This window comes from Phocoena phocoena, chromosome 20, assembly GCF_963924675.1.
Source record: "Phocoena phocoena chromosome 20, mPhoPho1.1, whole genome shotgun sequence".
Taxonomy (NCBI): domain Eukaryota; kingdom Metazoa; phylum Chordata; class Mammalia; order Artiodactyla; family Phocoenidae; genus Phocoena; species Phocoena phocoena.
The window spans coordinates 54,824,774-54,842,734 of NC_089238.1; the positions used below are offsets into that span (position 1 = coordinate 54,824,774).

General features: G+C 50.1%; 1 protein-coding gene across 1 annotated transcript in view; it reads right to left on the bottom strand.

Annotated features, from left to right (window-relative positions):
- The window catches only part of MBTPS1 (membrane bound transcription factor peptidase, site 1), a 37,086-nt gene that overhangs the window by 8,149 nt on the left and 10,976 nt on the right, over positions 1–17,961 (bottom strand). Inside the window, exons 8-17 of the mRNA XM_065898738.1 lie at positions 16,050–16,152; positions 14,498–14,649; positions 13,003–13,164; positions 8,974–9,118; positions 6,076–6,264; positions 5,469–5,641; positions 4,865–4,980; positions 4,214–4,370; positions 3,353–3,477; positions 2,588–2,665 (exon numbers count right to left, since the gene is read on the bottom strand). Coding sequence (XP_065754810.1) covers positions 2,588–2,665; positions 3,353–3,477; positions 4,214–4,370; positions 4,865–4,980; positions 5,469–5,641; positions 6,076–6,264; positions 8,974–9,118; positions 13,003–13,164; positions 14,498–14,649; positions 16,050–16,152 — 1,400 coding nt within the window. The remainder of the gene's footprint in view (positions 1–2,587; positions 2,666–3,352; positions 3,478–4,213; positions 4,371–4,864; positions 4,981–5,468; positions 5,642–6,075; positions 6,265–8,973; positions 9,119–13,002; positions 13,165–14,497; positions 14,650–16,049; positions 16,153–17,961) is intronic.

Genomic DNA, 17,961 nt, shown 5'->3' on the forward strand with positions numbered 1-17,961 from the left:
ACTGGTGCCCAGGCTTCATGCTGAATACCTGAAAGCTAGGACAACCAGAACTAATTTTTAGAACATACGCCCACGTAGTTTTAGTTTAGATTTAAGGCATTTGTTACATGAATCTCATAAATACAGTACAAACGTTCCAACAGCAGAGACTTCTCACCTCTGCCCAAACAGACAACACAATGTACAACGCTGACCACATCAAGAAGCCAACAGTGCACAGATGCCACACAGCAACTGCTGGTGACACCATCACATAATCAAAGTCTCCACGCCTGAAGCAAACGCATCCCGCACACTGGAGACGACACACGTCTGCACCAAGATCCAGCATCCACTGCGCTGGTCACACCTAAAATGTCTGTGGCTCTAAAAATGCAGCGCTTCCTGCTCTCTACGCATAATCCCACTAGGAACCGAGTGGACGGGAAAACAAGGTTTTCTTTGTTGGGAGGGAGAGACACGTCAGTGAAACAGATGACGTGGGGAAAGTGCACACAGCATTGCCACCTGGCCTCGGGGTTTGACAGTTTTGTTTCTGACAATAGAAACAAAATGTTGATCCAGCATAACCCAGATTTTCAAATTCCTATTTTGTACCCAAAAGATTACTCAACTTAAAGCCTCTTTGGAAATAAAAAGTCCCTTAAAAAGGATTCCCAGGTAATTAATTTTCATTTTCAGGCTAGCAGAACACCAAAATAAAATATGCACCCTTAAACCTACTTTTGATTCCTCTCCCTCCCCCACAAAACAAGGAGCTTCCAGATGGCAACAAGTTGACAAGGAGAACACGGTCTTCACCCCAGGGGAGTTTCCAGAAGCAACACTGCCCTGTGAGCAACGGATCTCAGAATTACTAAGCCACGGTAAACTGTGCCAGGGGACTGGGAAGACAGGATCATTTATGTTCTTCAAGTTAAAATATACCCTTATGAACACAGAACTACTTACTGACCGACTCTGCCCTGACCGGAAGGAAAGAGCCCCTTCCAGGCAACACAGAAGTAAATTATACGTTGCAGACACAAACCGATGAGTGAGAAATCCTGACTTCTTGTCATTTTCAACTAGGGAAACTGTCCCCGACTTCCAGTTACAGAAAATGACAAACTTCACAAGGAAGGGGGCCTTCCATTCTGAAACAGAAAATATCAACTTGCAGGAGGAAATGGATCCAGCCTGTGAGTTTCCATGAGCCCATCACATCGGTCATGGAATACTCTCTCAAAGCCTCGTACAGGTGAGAGGGACACATGGTGCGGAACCCTGGCTCTGGAGGGCGGGGCTGGGGGAAGACCACCCTGGGCAGGACGGGGGCGGCTGCCACCTTCGGGAAGGGCAGAGGCAGCCCGGGGCACCCCGCTCCTCCCGCACCCTGGTTTGCTCAGCGTGCTCAGCAGTGTCACAGGTACTGATGCCAGGGGACATGGCATCGTCTGCCTTCCTAGGCGATGGCTGTCTGTAGTAAAAAGGCAAAACTGAAGGTAAAAACCTTTCTTCCCTTCTAATTCTTCAGCGAATTTTAGGAGATGACTGTAGTATTCTTTACGTTTACACAGTTAAGTAGTTCAAAGCACAGTCAACATTTTTCTAAAATTTTAGTAATCTGGCAATCACAGAGCAGAACAATTCATAAACAGTAACAAAAATTTCAAGCAACTTTGAAGACAGTCTTAAAAAAAGACCCTGCAAATATTCAAAAGCCCCTCTTCTCCTTTCGGAAAGTCAACTTATTTTGCAGTGGTCACTACACACACATTCCAATTAGTAGCAAGAGACTGTCTTATCTTTCTACGTATCCCCCAGAACATATTACACAAGACGTCTCACCTGAAGTACCATACACATCCTGCAAAGAATTCTTTAAAAATCCAAACTGCTAATGGGTATGGGGTTTCTTTTCTGGTGATGGACATGTTCTGGAATTAGATGGTGGTGATGACTGCACCACTTGTGAAAACCACATCGCTGACCTGCACTCTTTAAAAGGGTGAATGTTCTGGTAGGTGAATTACATGTAATAAAACTGTGACTGGGCTTCCCTGGTGGTGCAGTGGTTAAGAATCCGCCTGCCAATGCAGGCGACACGGGTTTGATCCCTGGTCCGGGAAGATCCCACATGCCGCGGGGCAATTAAGCCCGTGTGCCACAACTACTGAGCCTGCACTCTAGACCCCGCGGGTCACAACTACTGAAGCCCATGGGCTTAGAGCCTGGGCTCTGCAACACAAGAGAAGCCACCGCAGTAAGAGGCCTGCACACCACAACGAAAACCCAATGCAGCCAAAAATCAATAAGTTAAATGTAAAAAAAAAAACACCCCTGTGATTAAAAAATGTGAAAGAGGGCTTCCCTGGTGGCGCAGTGGTTGAGAGTCCGCCTACCGATGCAGGGGACACGGGTTCGTGCCCCGGTCCGGGAAGATCCCACATGCCGCGGAGCGGCTGGGCCCGTGAGCCATGGCCCGAGCCTGCGCATCTGGAGCCTGTGCTCCGCAACGGGAGAGGCCACAGCGTATTGCAAAAAAAAAAAAAGAGTGAAAGAAAGAAAAAGGGAAACCAGAAAGTATACGAATAGCATTCCTTACCTTGGTCCTTAAATGTCTGTGTTATCACGATGCCATCTTCTGGAAATTTAGCAATGCTGCACCCCGACGCGTAATACACTAGAAAACAGTCGTTCAAAGTTAGAACCTAGAAACACTGAATGCTTTCAGCAGCAGCTACACATTTACCACAGATGCAATCTACAGGCATTATGTATTTTCTAAAATCGCTTCTCATCTTAAGAGAGGAGCTGCTATTATTGCCTGGTCACACAAACTGCAAGTAATTGCCTCAAAATTCAAGCTGAATTATTCTATTAATCTAAGGTTTCTGGGTAGATTTTAGAAGTTGGAGCTGTCCGACTTGGGGACAACCTAAGTCAGGATGACAGAGTTAGTGACAGTAACGCTCAAGATACTGTTTTAGCAACTAGCCACCAAAATGAAGGGGGGACTTCTTAAATGAGATATGCCATTATTTCATAAACAGAATTTATACATTAGCAGGGGCCTGGGGGGTATGACATATTTGGCAACATACAGGACACAAAGAACCTTATAGGTGGGTTAGGAATGCTCACAGGAAGTATTTTCATTTTAAAAATCTGGACAAAAACTAGGGTCAACACCCAGTGTCACAGGTGCCCGTTGTGAAGACACCGCGCAGTTCTCTCCACAGACCCTGCTTACTTAGGTGATATCACATCATTCTCTCTCTCTGAAACTTAAGACTTCAAAGACGCACGGCTTCTGCTTGCCCGTCTCTGGGAATGATGAGCCCTACTAAAAACAAACACAAAACCTTACTGTCATGGTTTGCCAAGGTAAAGTCCCCCTCGTACAGGCCATCGCTGAATCCCATGTTCCAGACCGACAGCAGCTCATTCAGGGCTGGGATGTTGGCTCCTCCGGTGTCCGGCATCCACCACTGCCTGTGAAAATGACAGGGACTTAATGAAGGACTGAAGCATCCCACAAACGCCTGACATTTCTGTCACAAAGCTGACTTCTCCCACCAGGGTCCAGCCCCTCCACACTAGGTTTCAGCTAAAAACGAGCCTAACTGCCTGGGTTTCACTAACACTGCAATGTAAATGCTCCCGGCCAGTGTGCAGGATAAAGCAAAGCCCAATTTATTTCATGAAATGCACCACATTTAACATAAACGCACTGCATGTAGAGCCTAGACCTCGAGAGGATCAGTAAACGTAGAAAGAAGCTCATGAAGTTCAAGGCACAGACTCTGAAGAAAGAACGCACATCGTAAGGATAAAAAAGAGATATTAATAACACACCGGGAATTCTTCAGTGATAACCAACCTACTGAAAGGTTTCTTTAAATAACTGTCTTCTCGGTGCATTTAAATGTACACAGATTCGGTAAAGGAGAGGTGGGACAGCGGAAAAGAACTAAACAGAAATTTAAAGCCGAAGGGTCTAAGATCAACAAGGACAAGGAACGCTTTCAGTCACAACTTGGCTCAGTGAGCAGTTTACTTCTTTCCCAAGCAACTTTCAAGAACATCTCCGCCAACGGAGAGAGAGAGCTTGTCGGAACCTGACAGCCGAAAGGACCGCCGACAGGCCAAACAATCTACGTCTTTGCTGGGTGGAATTTAATTCCCAGAGAGTCAACTTTCTTACCCAAACACCAGTTCGTATCAGTACCTCGTGTTTTCGTCGTAAAACTTGACCTTCCTCATCACGGACGTGTTGTACCAGTCGCTGAAGACGATGAGCGAGAGGCCGTTGCCCACGTCCCTCCGGAGCTTGGCCACCTCCTCGGGGAAGTACTCCTCCTCGCTGTCCACCATGAGCAGTGTTCCTGAGGGACAGAGCCCAGGGTGAGAGCGGCGGCCACCACGCCCACAGGGCCGCACCCACAGGACATCACCGTTTCAGGAGCACGGTACTTCACTGGCCTCAGCAACTCCAGTCACTGGCCTCTAGTACTTTGGCCTGTGCCCTGTTCCGCTTTACAAGGGGGTGAAAAAGAAAGGATCAGGGTCCAACAGTACGCAGACACCAGCCAGCTGCGGCCTGTTTCACTGGTGATGCTCTACGTGAAGGATATTCACTCACTCGAAGAGAAGCAAAATTCTGTGCTAGAGTTTCTTTTAATTAAAATAAAAAATACAACAGAAGTGTACAAATGTCCTTGTGCCCAGTGATTCTGAGAGCTTCTCATTTCAGCTGAACGCTAGGAACATGGGCCACTCTCTCTGGTCCTGGTCGCCACTGGGAACGGGAAGAGCCTACCCTGCCTCTACACTTCCCCAGCTGAGCGGGACCGCCGCGCCGGCACCTCGTGTCCCTCACCGTACTGACTGGCGTCGAAGCACGTGAAGGGGGAGCCGAGGACTTCGACGAAGTAGCCCATGCTTCTCAAGTGCTGATACATGTCCCTGAAGTTGGTGTGGATGTGGTCACCATTCCTGAAACACAGGAAGCCCGGCACTAAAACCAACAGTCCTGACTCGGAATAAAAGCCGCGTGGCCACAGGGCGCATTTCTGAAGGAGCAGCTCCACCGCCCACAGAGGCCTGGGAGCCAGTCCACTGGCACGAAAGTCAGCCTTTCAGACCAGCTCTCTCCGGGCGGCATATAAAGTGGGTGATAACAGGAAATCACCTGCGCGGCACAAGCACGAAGGAGGTAAGATGACGAGAAGGTGTGGCCAAAGAAATGTTTCGTAAAGGGCACGAAGCATCACTCTAGCGGTGGCACGGGTGTAAAAGGCCAACAGCCACCTGCACTGGACAAGTTCAGCACGGCAACGCAGACATGCTGGGAGTGAACCGGGGTGGTCACACACAGGTGACCCTACATCACTGCCACTGATCACCCTTCCTCCTGTCCCAGCCCCGCGGAGGAAGGACAGGGGCAGTGGCGGGGACGGACGCCGGGTCTGGCGGCCACTCACCAGTCCAAAGGGTCGTTCTTCATCCTCAGGTTATCCCTGGGGAAGTAGCCGGGCGGGTAGCGCAGGTTGTGGTACTGGTCCCAGAGAACCCTCTTGCTTCGAGGAGGAGCGGGGATTATCTTCACCTTAATTGGGAGCTTCACTGTTGAAGTCTGTTCTGCACCACTGTTTGACTGAAAAAAATAAATTGGAAACGTCCCCTTGGCTCAGAAGAAACTTTCAGGTTTTCAGGTTGGAAACCTCACTTCTATTTATCAATTTAACCCAAACAGAACACAAGAATTTCTCACAACAACGGTAGGAGTGGACATTCGTGTATCGTAATTAATTCCATTCAGAATTATGAATTCAACTATGATGGTTTCAGAATCCAAACGTAAGGCACCTGGTTCCTAAAAGCGACCAGACTGCACAGCGTAAGCCTTACATTTTACAGTCATGTTAAGCCTGAAATCTGGCACAGAACAGCCCACCCACGCCCCGTTCACCAAGTGGGTTGCGACCCCCCTGCTCGCCGGGCCGGGACCCCGTGGACGGCGCCTCACAGCCCAGCGCCCGGCGCTCAGCCCGTCCCCCGTTGCCCACGAGCCCCCGCGCGCGCACTTACGTCCACTTCCGCCGGGGAAGCCACGGTGACTGTGACGTGCCCCTGCGCGACGCCTTCCCAGGAGGCGGCCTGCTTGGTGACGGAGATGGAAATGGCCAGGTAGCCCGACCAAGGCCACAGCACTGAGGAGTAAGAGAAAGCCACCTCGATGCTGTCTCCGTTCTGCGGTAAGTAGGGCTGCCACTCGGGCTGCGGGAGGAAAGTGGCAGAGGCTCGGGTGAGAAGCTCCGTCCGGGTCACCGCCCGCTCAGCCGGTACCACGGAGCCCATGCCCAAGGTCGCCGTGCAGCGCCAGGCCGTCACCCACCGGAGAGGCCTAGGGACACCGCCGCTGACCAACCCCGCCTTTAAAGACAAGTTCCCCGCAAGCTTAAAAGGAGGCAGGGAGTGTGGACACACACGGCTTGACGAAGAGCTTGCATCCGCAGAGAACTTACAGAAAAGAATATTCCCAGGTTTGGGGTTAGATCTCAACTGGCTGTATGCTTAGCGCATCACACTGCTTGAAAGGAATAAAATAATAAAGTGGCACGGCTGCAAAGTGTCACCAGTCAGGTTCTGGGCCAGCGACCGGGCAGGCGGAGCGTGCGCGGCGCCCGGAGGAGGCCTCTCCAGGCTTGGGGGCAGGCGAAAGGGAAGCACGAGACGGGAAACGCACATCAGCTCGCACAGCGAACCAACGTTTCAAGCTAACCTGAACTACTCATTTCCCTCACAAGCCAGAGTGCAACGACATACTCCCCCCAAGCGAGCCGGCATGTTAAAAAAAACTGTGAAAAAGAAGAAAAACATTCGTAGGGCACAAGACCACTGGTTAACAATAGAGGAGAAAATTAACTTTTATCCATCGCTTATAACACGTAGCAAGTTAACTCAACACAGGTGGAAACATTAAATATTTAACGAGCATAAAAGGAAAGTGAGTAGAAAATAAAATTGAGATTTTTTTTGTATTTCTGGAGGGATAAGCTTCTAATTTTTGAAACAGAAGAACCCACAAAAGATGAACATTCAACTACATGTAAAAGTGAAACTTTTACGGAACCCACCCCCCAAGTTTTTAAACCACCTCTAACATTAAAGAGACAACAATAATCTGGGCAATCTTTTTGCATGACACACAACAGTGGTTAATCTCTCTATGAAATGAAGATCTTGTTCGGATTGACAGGGACAACCTAAATTCTAGTGAAAAATGGGCCAAGGAAATGAAACACGAATTCACACAAGAGGAAATATGATCCGTAAACAAACATGCAGACACGCACCTTACGAATCATTAAACAAGGTACCGACTACCCCCTGTAGATTTAAAGTCAAAAGATGAACCACGCAGAAACAAACCAAATGTCCACGACTGACAAAGCGGGGTCTTATCCATACAACGAACCACTTTTCAGCCATGAAAAGGAGTGAAGCACTATATACACTGCAATGCAGACGAGCCTCTTTAAAGACGTTACGCTCAGTGAAAGCGGCCAGTCACAAAGACCACGTAACGTACCACTCCACTTGTAGGAAACGTCCAGATAAGGGAACTCCATGGAGACAGAAGGGGATTAGGAAATGCCACGGTCTGGGGGAAGGGGAATGGGAAGTGTTAACAGGGGTTGCTCCTTCAAGTGATGATAACGTTCTGGAATTATCCAGTAGGATGGTTGCTGCACCACTACTTGTGAATATACTAATAACCACTGAACTGCAAGATGTAAAAGGGTGCATTTCACGGCACGTGAATTTTATCTCAATGTTTTAAAACCTCATGCAACTGGGAAGAAAAGGACGTAGCACCAGAGCAGAGACACTACCCCTCTGTACACCACCGGTGGCAGTCTGAGCTGATCCACCTCTTTTGAAAAGAATCTGGTATTACGTACCAAGAGCCATTAATAATGTTCACACCCTCTGACTTGGGATTCTAATCCAGGGAGTTTATGTTAATAATTCGGAACAAAAGAAAACGATATATACAAAGATATTCAGTGAGATGTTTACAGTTGAAAACCACCTAACTGTTCAAGCAAGAAGAAACAGTAAGCACGTTACGATTCAACAATTCTACGTAGTATTAAACAACCATTAGAAAGAACTTCGGTGCTTATATGTAGTAACATTTTTAAATGTTTATAACGTGAGAACTGAAAAAGAAAAAAGACTAAATTTTTGTCTGCCACACAAAGATAACTAGAAATATCTATTTCAGATAAGGGCTGGAAAAGATCCTTTTTTTTTTTTTCCTTCAGGCAACTGATTTATTAATATCACGAAATCATAAGCAATGTACTTTCTGTGACAGCTTCATGAAAGTGAAATCCTGCAATCAAGAAATAGATGAAGTGAGGGACTCGGAAATGAAAAAGCAAGGGTGAATACAGTAAGTGTTGGTGGGCATTTAAACAACTACAGTGCTTTGTTAGAAAATACGATTTGAGCTTTTTCTTTCAAATCGTGGCTCTAGAGTGTGTAGGGCTGAAGTCGCTTTTCTGCTCTCTTTCCCGATCCTTTATTTTTGTGATAATGTTTGTGTAGTAAGTGTAAAACAAATTATAAACACAAAATTCAGATAAAGACCATGCCTTCTAAACATGAAGGCCCATGTGTCCTCATTAAACAATAAAATAATTATAAGTGAGCCTTTAATTATAGCCGGGAAACTGTAAAAATGAAGATTCAAATGCAATTAGCTAATTCAGGAGTCAAACCCAAGATGCCAAAGTAGAAGAGTGGCACACTGGCCTCATTACTGTATCCCGACTTATATACAAAGCACTCAGGGGAGAACGAGCCACTACTTCCAATCCCCCGGCACCCAGACAGGAGGGGGGACCTGTCCCTTTTAACTGCAGGAGTAAATCTGGGCCACGTCTAAGTTCACCGCTGGCCAGAGGGCAGTCTCACCTTGTCTACGATTCTTCCTGTGACACCCATGCCGTTGAGGATGGTGACGTTGACGATCGTTGGCATCCCTCCGTAGTAGATGGGCTGGGAGCAGTAGGGCCACATGTAGGGACACTCGGTCAGATCGATGTAGCTGGGGCTCAAACTGAAACAAAAAATCCAGTGTTACAGTAGATGGCATCGGAAAGCATCAACGGGGCGGCCCTGAGCCTCGGCAGGGCCTGCCTCCAGGGCTGCCCTCGCTGAGGTCTGGGAACTTGGCTTCAGAACACGCCCTGTGCTGGGGCGGCCTCCCGGCCAACCTGCCTCACTGGCAGCACAGCGGGATGCGTGGGCATCACCTCTCCCCTCCGTGAGGCTGGAATCTGGTGGCTGCGGCTGGCGGAGAACAAGTAGGTGACCAGCCCCAGAGCAGACCTGGGACTCAGTCTCAAGGCACTGGAACAAAGATGGACTTCTAAATTACTGGAGCGGGGACAAATGGGTGGTCATTCGGCAAAAGATAAAATTAGATCCCCACCTCAGACCATACACGAGAATAAACTCCAAATGGATCAGATCCTCTCAAGTAAATACAAGAAAGCCCACAGGCATTAGAAGGAAACATGGGCGAGTCCCTCCTTCACCTCATTGCAGGGAAAGGCTTCCTGTGCCTCAAAATCCAGGGGCGACAGCAACGACAGGCTAACAAATACGGCTGTTAAAAAAGAAAAGAACACATGGCCGAAAACACTTTCACAAAGTCTAAAGGCAACCAACAAACTGGGAGAAACACTTGCAGTAAAGGGTCGCTCGCCCTAACGTAAGGACGCGTAAAAACCGAGGGACAAACCAGAGAGAAAAATGGGGAAAGAAACGAACAAGCACTTCACGAGAAAGATACAAAAACAGCTCTTAACTCTAGACAAAGTGTTCCAACTCACTCATAACCTGAGAAAGGCAAATTAGAACAACACTGAGAGAGCACTTCTCACGTGTCAGATTGGCAGAAAGGAGAGCGTGGCCGGACACTGCAGGTGAGGCTCCGGGCAGACAGGCGAGCTCCCACGGCACAGCCCTTCTGGAGCGTAAGCGAGAGACCTGGAAGAGTGCCCTCTGTTCTCAGCTTGGACCCAGCAACCCCACTTCTAGGAATCTTCCCTGGAGACACACCTCCAACAGAACTAAAATGCACAAGCAGCTTAAAATTACAAAATACTGGAAACAGTTTCAACGCCCGTATACAGATACGTGCTTGGATAAACGAAGGTATCTACACTACGGAGCTGTAAAAGAAAAAGGAGGAGAAGGATCTCTGTGAACCGACACAAAGTGATTTCCGGGATACTGGTAAGTGAAAAAAGTACAAGAGAGTACTTATAGTAATGCTGTCCTTCACGTAAGAAAGGGGATATGAGATGGTAGGTATGTATCTGCTCGTGTGTGAAAAAAGAAATGCAAGGATAAAGCAAAAACTAATGGCGTGGTTACCTATGGGGGTGGAGGGAAAGGGGCAGGGGGAGTGGCACAGAAGGGTTGAGGGGAGCCATACCTGGCCCGGTGCACTCTGTGTGCAGTTCCAACCTTAGAGTCATAACCCGATACATAACTAGTTGAAATCAACCAGGATGTGGGAGGAATCCGAAAAGAAACAGAAATGCTAACAAATGAACTCAACTGCATTGAAAATAAACAGCAAAACCAGATTGAAAGGGGTGTGGTGGGGAGGAAGATATTAACCTAAATCACTCTGACAAACAGTAGACTACATGCTATAAAGCTAAAGATAAAAAGAACTACACACAAACACAATCCTCTGGTTAGTATACCTGTTTCCAGCACGGTACGAGCTAGCAGTTCTAAAACTTGTCCACAAGTGTGTACCAGGACTGAGCAAATAAACATCGTGGCGAGTTAACAGCCAGGCTTCTGGCTGCTGGAGAAGGATAGCCAACAAGAAGGAAGACTCAAGATGAGGGCCATGGCGTCAGGTGGGATCAGGAGACAGACGACTTCACGGACAGACAGAGAAACAGGTACAGGTGTGTGTGTGTGTGCAGACACTTGCCAGCTCTGTCTGCTGAAAGGGGCTATGAGCACAGCTGCCAAGAGCACACCTGGTGCCCAGGTGTCCGTTTCTAAACCCACTCTCCAATTAAAGGACCAGGGCTGCTCGGGCAAAGAAGCGATACCAACACTGGGCACGGAAATGCTGCCAAAAAGTGAGAAAGTGCCCCCCAACTGATGGAGACATGCTGAAAAGACACGGGAGCCAACCAGCGGGAGCCCTAGAGAGCCAAACCTGGGACAAATGAGCAATAAAATAAACAATGACACTAATGGATCATAACCCAGAGAGTAAAGTAAGTACCTATGTGTCCAAGCTGATAGAACTGAATAAATAAGAGAGGAGAACAGCTCTTCCTTACAGCAGAATTTCATTTAATAAATGTAGAAGGGAATGAGAGAAACAGAAAATCACCATGGGACAATCTCTACAGTAAGAACTGTTACAGGGAAGAACCGTCAAAGGATGCTAAACTTAGTGATGGAAAGTATGTTAAGAAACAAGACCATCTGCTTTTCTTTTTTTTTCATTTTTATTGGAGCACAGCTGCTTTACAATGTTGTGCTAGTTTCTACCGCACAGCCAAGTGAATCAGCTCTACGTATACATACATCCCTCTTTTTTGGATTTCCTTCCCATTTAGGTCACCACAGAGCACTGAGTAGAGTTCCCTGTGCTATAAGAAACAAGATCACCTTCAAGGGCATCCCCACAAGACACTTCACAGTCACAAAGGGACAGTCACTGCAGTGGACACCTGGCAGAGCCACCCACGGCACCAGATCTCCTGCTGCGGAGCCCAGGGGATGGACGCCGGTGGACCCTCCACTACATCTGTGCCAAGGACTGAGCGCGGAGGGCACCAGGGTAGGCCCAGCCCTGGGGGACACAGGTGCCTCTACCAGGTGACGGCGGTTCAGGGAATCTCGGTGACTGGGAAGGTTTCAGACCTGGGCTGGGTGTGAGGGTCCTCCTCCCTCCTCGCCCCTTCATCCTTCATAGGCCCCTCCCCCAGGAGGCCTCTTGGCCGTCTTGAGTCCACATTGGCACCTGCTTCCTGGAGGGTCCAGCCTGACACATCACCTAAACTTCATGATGCAGGTGAGCGGCACCCAGAATAAAAGGAAGGACACTGAGCCACTGTCCCAACTGGAGACCAAGGACATGCGGCGACTGAATGCAACCTGGATCCTGGACCAGGCCAAGGACGTGGGTGGGAAAAATCTGGGTGAAATCCAAATACAGTCTGCAGGTCGGTAGATGGTAACGTATCAGTGCCAGCGTCCAGGCTCTGAGGCTTCTACTGTGGTTATGTAAGTTGCTAACACCAGGGAAAGGTAGTGAAGGGTTTGAGTCCTCGTGCACCGATTTTTAAAACTTTGTTGTAAATCTAAAATCATTTCAAAATAAGAAGTGAAAAAGAATTCTTGCCAAAAATACAGAACCTCACTAATCACGAGAAAGCATCAGAGGACTCAGAGTCATGAATGACGAGACACGTGAACTGTCAGGGTTCCGGGGAGCCCAGGGAGACATGGCAACTGCACGCAACGTGGGGCCTGGACCCTGGACCAAAGAACACGAGGGGAGCCGGCCACTGCGCGTCTGTCTGCAGACTAACCCCAGCACAGCATCAGGGTGCACCTGTTGGCTCTAACAGAGGAATCACAGACTACCGAGGTGTTGGCCTGAGGGGAAGCCGAGAAGAGGGTATATGAGAACGTCCGTACGATTTGTGCAGATTTTTGTAAACCTAAGACGATTTCAAAGGAAAGGAAACCCCTGACGTTACAAACAGCAGAACATGAGGAAGTGGGGAGCAATCCTGTCGGCAGCGCCCCAGCAGAAGCAGCACTGCAAAGCTCTCCCCGAGGGCCCCGAGCACTGTGCGATCGGGGCCGGTTCCACGTGGGGGCTAATGCTCTGTGCCGAGGAGCCCAGTGCAGAGAAGAAAGGCCTGTTCAAAAGGAAAGCGCACCGACCTGGCCTGTGGCTTGTAGCTGCTGAGGATCTGGTAGGCTCTGAGGAGGTCCAGCTTGCCGTGGCCTTGTTCAAACATATTCACGCCGGGCAGCCTCCGGGCTGCTGCAATCAGGGCCTGCTTCATGCTGGCCGGATTCACCAGCTCCCGTCTCTGGACTGTGCTGGGGGCAAATACCATATTCGCTCATTTTCTGTCAGCAACAGAATGAAAACCAGACTATCCCTACCCTGTTCGTGTGCAGTCCCGTGACCTCCAATCCTGATCTGTATCTAACAGGAGCTTCTTTGGTCAAACTCATGCAAGATGCGAACGAACGTGCTCGTTTCTGCACCTGCCCAGGGAATGACCACTCATCAGCCTTCCGCGTGGCTTGTGAGAACACGGACTCTTGGGCTAGCGCCTGTTTTTACTAAATCGATCGGGAAAACACATCTTCCCACTAACTTAACAGTCAACCTCAGAGGTTGCAGGAGACAAGAACAGGTAGGAGTTACAGGCTCCGGACACGTGGACGCAGCCCAGCCGGGAGAAGGGAAGGATCGAGGTGGGTCCTGCGGGGACTCGAGGCAGCGTGGCCAAGAGGCCTGGCCTCGGAGTGAGGCCCACTGCGTCCAAGTGCTTGTTTTGTTTGGAGGCCTGTGTGTGACGCGCCACCCTGGTGGGACAGGCCTGGCAGAGGGTTCATCAACGGAACGCAGCTGGACTCGGGCAGCGGCGCCCAGACATTCTCACTTGCTTTAGAACACCAGCATTAAAACACGCATTTTTGCGTATCTACATATTATAAATACAAGTAAATTTTACGCCCCTAAATGCAGGGGAGAAAATCCAGTAAACAGTAAGGAAAAACTGACTCTACTAAGTTGCTAAATATTTTTCTACGATGATGGGTGGTCGTGGAGTGTAGGTGGACCTTTTCTATTAGGTCTAGATGGGAGATCCGACTTAAGGAGAAGTGAGGGGAGGAAAGCGGCATCAGGTCTTACCGGCAGAAAACAAGAATTGCTCACAGCTCAGCCACAGACTGACAACCCCCCTCCCACCAACAGCGCAAGCCCAGGCTCAGGCTCTGGCTCCTCGCCGGGCTCTAAGGCTGGAAACGAAGAAGCGCTTCTCTGCCGCTCGGCATCTGTTATGAGCGCCTTCTCACACCACAAAAGCACTTCTGACCCACCACAGACGCATTTCACCTGCTGCAGGGTGATGAGGAAAGCAAAAGCTTCCTCACCACTGAAAACACCTCTACGTAGAGAAGCCGCTGGGCTGGGCACGGAAGAAACAACGGCCTCCCCTCCTCGCTCCTCTGACAGCAGGAGGCTTGACGGGCTCACCTAACGCCCACAAGAACCATCTAAGAAAGAACGGACTCCTGCCTCTTCTGCAGAGACGGGGTGAGGCCCCGAGATGTGCTCTACATCCAGCCAAGCTGGTGACAAGCGAGACTCAGCTCCTGGTCCCCTGACGCCACCTCCTCCCAGCCGGGCCACACTCACCTCACCAGCAAGGTGACAGCGCCCGCCACCACTGGGGAAGCCACGCTGGTCCCCGAGAGCGCCCGGCACCCGCCTTTCACGCCGGAGCCCCTCACTCCAGCGCCGTAGGTGACAATGTCAGGCTTCATGCGGCCATAGCCTCCTGGCAGCTCCTGTAAACAAAAGCAGGGTGGTCTCTACCACGGCACACACAGTGGCACACGGCCACGCGCAGTTATGAGTGAATAAAACCAGAACAGAAACGTGGGTCAGCTAAACACACTGTAACCTCAGGACGATGCTGGTTTTCATCTGAAAGTCACTGCAATTCAGAAGAAGCTTAAATGACAGTATACAAAATAAAATTATTTTTGGTGCGTTTTGTAATGACCAGCATGACGGTAATGCCATAAAGCGTTTTAAAAGTGAGTATTTTAAATTTTGCTAACATGCAGGGCTGAAAACTGGAAACTGATTTATTTCTAGATAATTTTAAAATTAGAAATATGCTAGAAAAATCGGAAAATTAAAAATTAGGAAAAAAAAAAAAGAAACATTTTCCTTTACAAGGAAAAAAGTACATGATATGACTGGCTATTTCAATCTGTCACCAGAGGGGAAAGGATCACTTAGAACAGTGAGTATATAACCGTACAGGTAACCTGGGGTAAGAGTTTAACTGAGAACTCTCTTAAGCTTCCCAGAAACTGGGGCAAAGTGAGAATTACAATAGGAGTTATATTCTGTGAGAATTACAATAGGAGTTTTATATTCTGTGAGAATTACAATAGGAGTTATATTCTGTGAGAATTACAATAGGAGTGAGTTATATTATGTAAGAAAGAAGTACACCGATCTGAAGTGACAAACTCCTTCCCGGCAACCAAGCATAAATGGACCCTGGATCCTCACATGCGGGACACTGAGCAAAGACGTCTTCACCTGCAGCCCCACAGATTATTCAGGAACGTTTCTCAAAATGCCGTCAAAACACAGGCCTCGATAAAGGCCGAGGACATGGCAGGGGGGTCGGGGCAGCAGGAGGACGCGGAGGGCAGGTCAGGGTCCCCAAGTGCCGCCCGAGGGAGCGACCCCAGCTCTGCTCAGATGGGAGGAGCCGGCCACATAATTACAGCTCGCGCAGCTGAACTAATTACCTTGCTAGAGTCATTTCAATTTTGTCCAGCTAAATGCAATCATTCCCACGTTAGGGAGCTGATATTAAGCCGTGCTCACTGGCTTCTCCTGCTTCCCAAGGCCAAAAAAAATCATCCCACCCAGCACGGAGGACTGCTGGCCCTCCTCCTACCAGTTAGGACCAGTGCACATGAATCCAACCGACCGAAATGACGAGTTACTCAGAAACAAGTTAAAAAGAAGTGGACCCGGGAAACACAGCGAGAACCGGCACCTGCCCGTTGGGCCACGGGGACACGGCAGACACGGAAGGCGCCAGAGCGCGTCCTCGTGGTGGGCTGCCTCCAGGCTGCTTTTCTCTCCGTGCTCACAGACAGCCCCGAGGCCCTGGCATGCGGCTCCCGCGGGCACGCCAGACTAAAGGAGCAGCGCCTACCCAGGTGGTCATTCCCCGCGACGAGAAGCGGGCGATGTTGTCCTCAAAGTCAATGCCGCCCACTCCGATCACATCCATCTGGTCAGCAGGGTTATTCAGAGTGCTGCATCGAGGTAAGAAAAAGACACAAAAGGCGGGGGAGAGGAACCAGTCTAAATGAAAGATTCAAACAAGGGCAAGCAGCCCCAGAACGGTCGGAGCCCGCAGCAGCTCTCCCGTGGCGAGGCACGTGCGGCTGTGAGGGCCTGGCCCGGCACTGCCACCTCTGCCGGCCCGGTGGTCCCCCCACACCTGGGACGCCCTCTCCTCCTCTCCCTCTCTCCTCCCCTCCCTCTCTCCTCCCTGTCAACGTATCGCCCTCCGGCCCAAGACTCTCTTCTGCCCTCACTACTGCCAGGCGTGCAGGAGCCCCCTTTCTCCGAGCTTCACAAGACTGGCCACTACCAGCACCGTCACCTGCGTACATGTCCGTACACCACCTCCCAACTGCGGCGAGCGCAGCCCCCCCCCCCACCCCCAGCTCGGTCCCCGGCTCCTCTGGGAAGGAACTGCAGCCACACACGTGCACCTGCCACCGTCAGAAAGTGAAAGTTCTCCCCGGCTCTCGGGCAGGTGTCCCCCTTCCTCATGGGAACCGTGGGGACCACTCATCTCTCCGTAACCCCGGGCTCCTCAGCGGGAAGGATGCGCGTGAAAAAGCATGCGGTTCTCCCCTGCACTTCAAGGGCACTAGATCCGCAATGACACGAACACTTAAACTACGGAGTCAAGATGTAAGTCAAGATGAACTATTTGAAAGTATGAAACAACCACTTATGGAACTGCACTTCCAAGCTTTATCTATTTCCGCTCCACCACCACAAAATGAACTCCTGAACCACAACTGAATCCGAGCAGCTGAAGCGATAGCAGCAGCAAGATACTACTGTTTCAACCACACGGGGCCGACCCTAGCATCACCTCCTTAGCTTACCCACCGCCAGCATGCTACCAGCTGGTTGTTCAGAAGCACCAACAGTGATTTGTTAATTGGCTGATAGTAAAAGTTTACAAATTTCTGTGACATCAAAGAGCAGAGATTAGAACAGAAGTCACTGGCAGTATTTCCCACTGAAGCTGATACCAAAAAACACCAGCTTCCCACCCTGCCTCTACCTGCCAATCCCTATACTTTACACCCTGAAAATCAGGGGAAAGCATCAGAAAATCTTTGTTGGTGCTGAAAAGGGGGAAGTGCAGCTGCAGACTCCTTGGCACCATGAAATCTAAGCATCAAGGGTGCCGGACCCCAGAGAGCTCCCAGAAGGGGTACCCGTGGGGACATGTCGGGCAGCCTCACGCCTCCGATAAATAACCGGGCTCTTCAAGTGCATGACTGTCACGTGACCAGCCCTACCCGAGGCCCCACAGTAAGCCACACCCGTTCAGGCTGTGCCACCGTGACCGCGGGCCACCCCCAGCCTACCCAGCAGCTGGCGGACGCCAGATGCTGTGAGGCTCCGTGGGCAGACACGAGTCTGACACCGGGGCTTCCTCTCCCGAGATGCCCCTGACACACTAAACACGAGCAGCTCTTTGATGAGAAGCCCTCACGGGGACCGCCCACAGGAGTCGCAGGATTTCAGAAGAGTGACCAGTGTGTGCAAAGCAGTCAGGATGGCATGTGGAAGAGCTGGTGTGAACGGAAAGAAAGGCAGGCTTGTGGGGGGGGGGGGGCGGTCAGCAGCAGGATCAGGTGACGGAGACGGAGAGGAACACGGTTTCCCCAGGGAGACCCGAGGAGGAGCCTGCTGTGAGGAAGAGTGCACGAGGGAGTGGGAAGTGAGGCTACGGTTTACCGGGACACAGCCACGCCCATTCGTCTACACATCCATGCTGCCTTCACACTACAAGGGCAGGCGAGTAGGTGCAA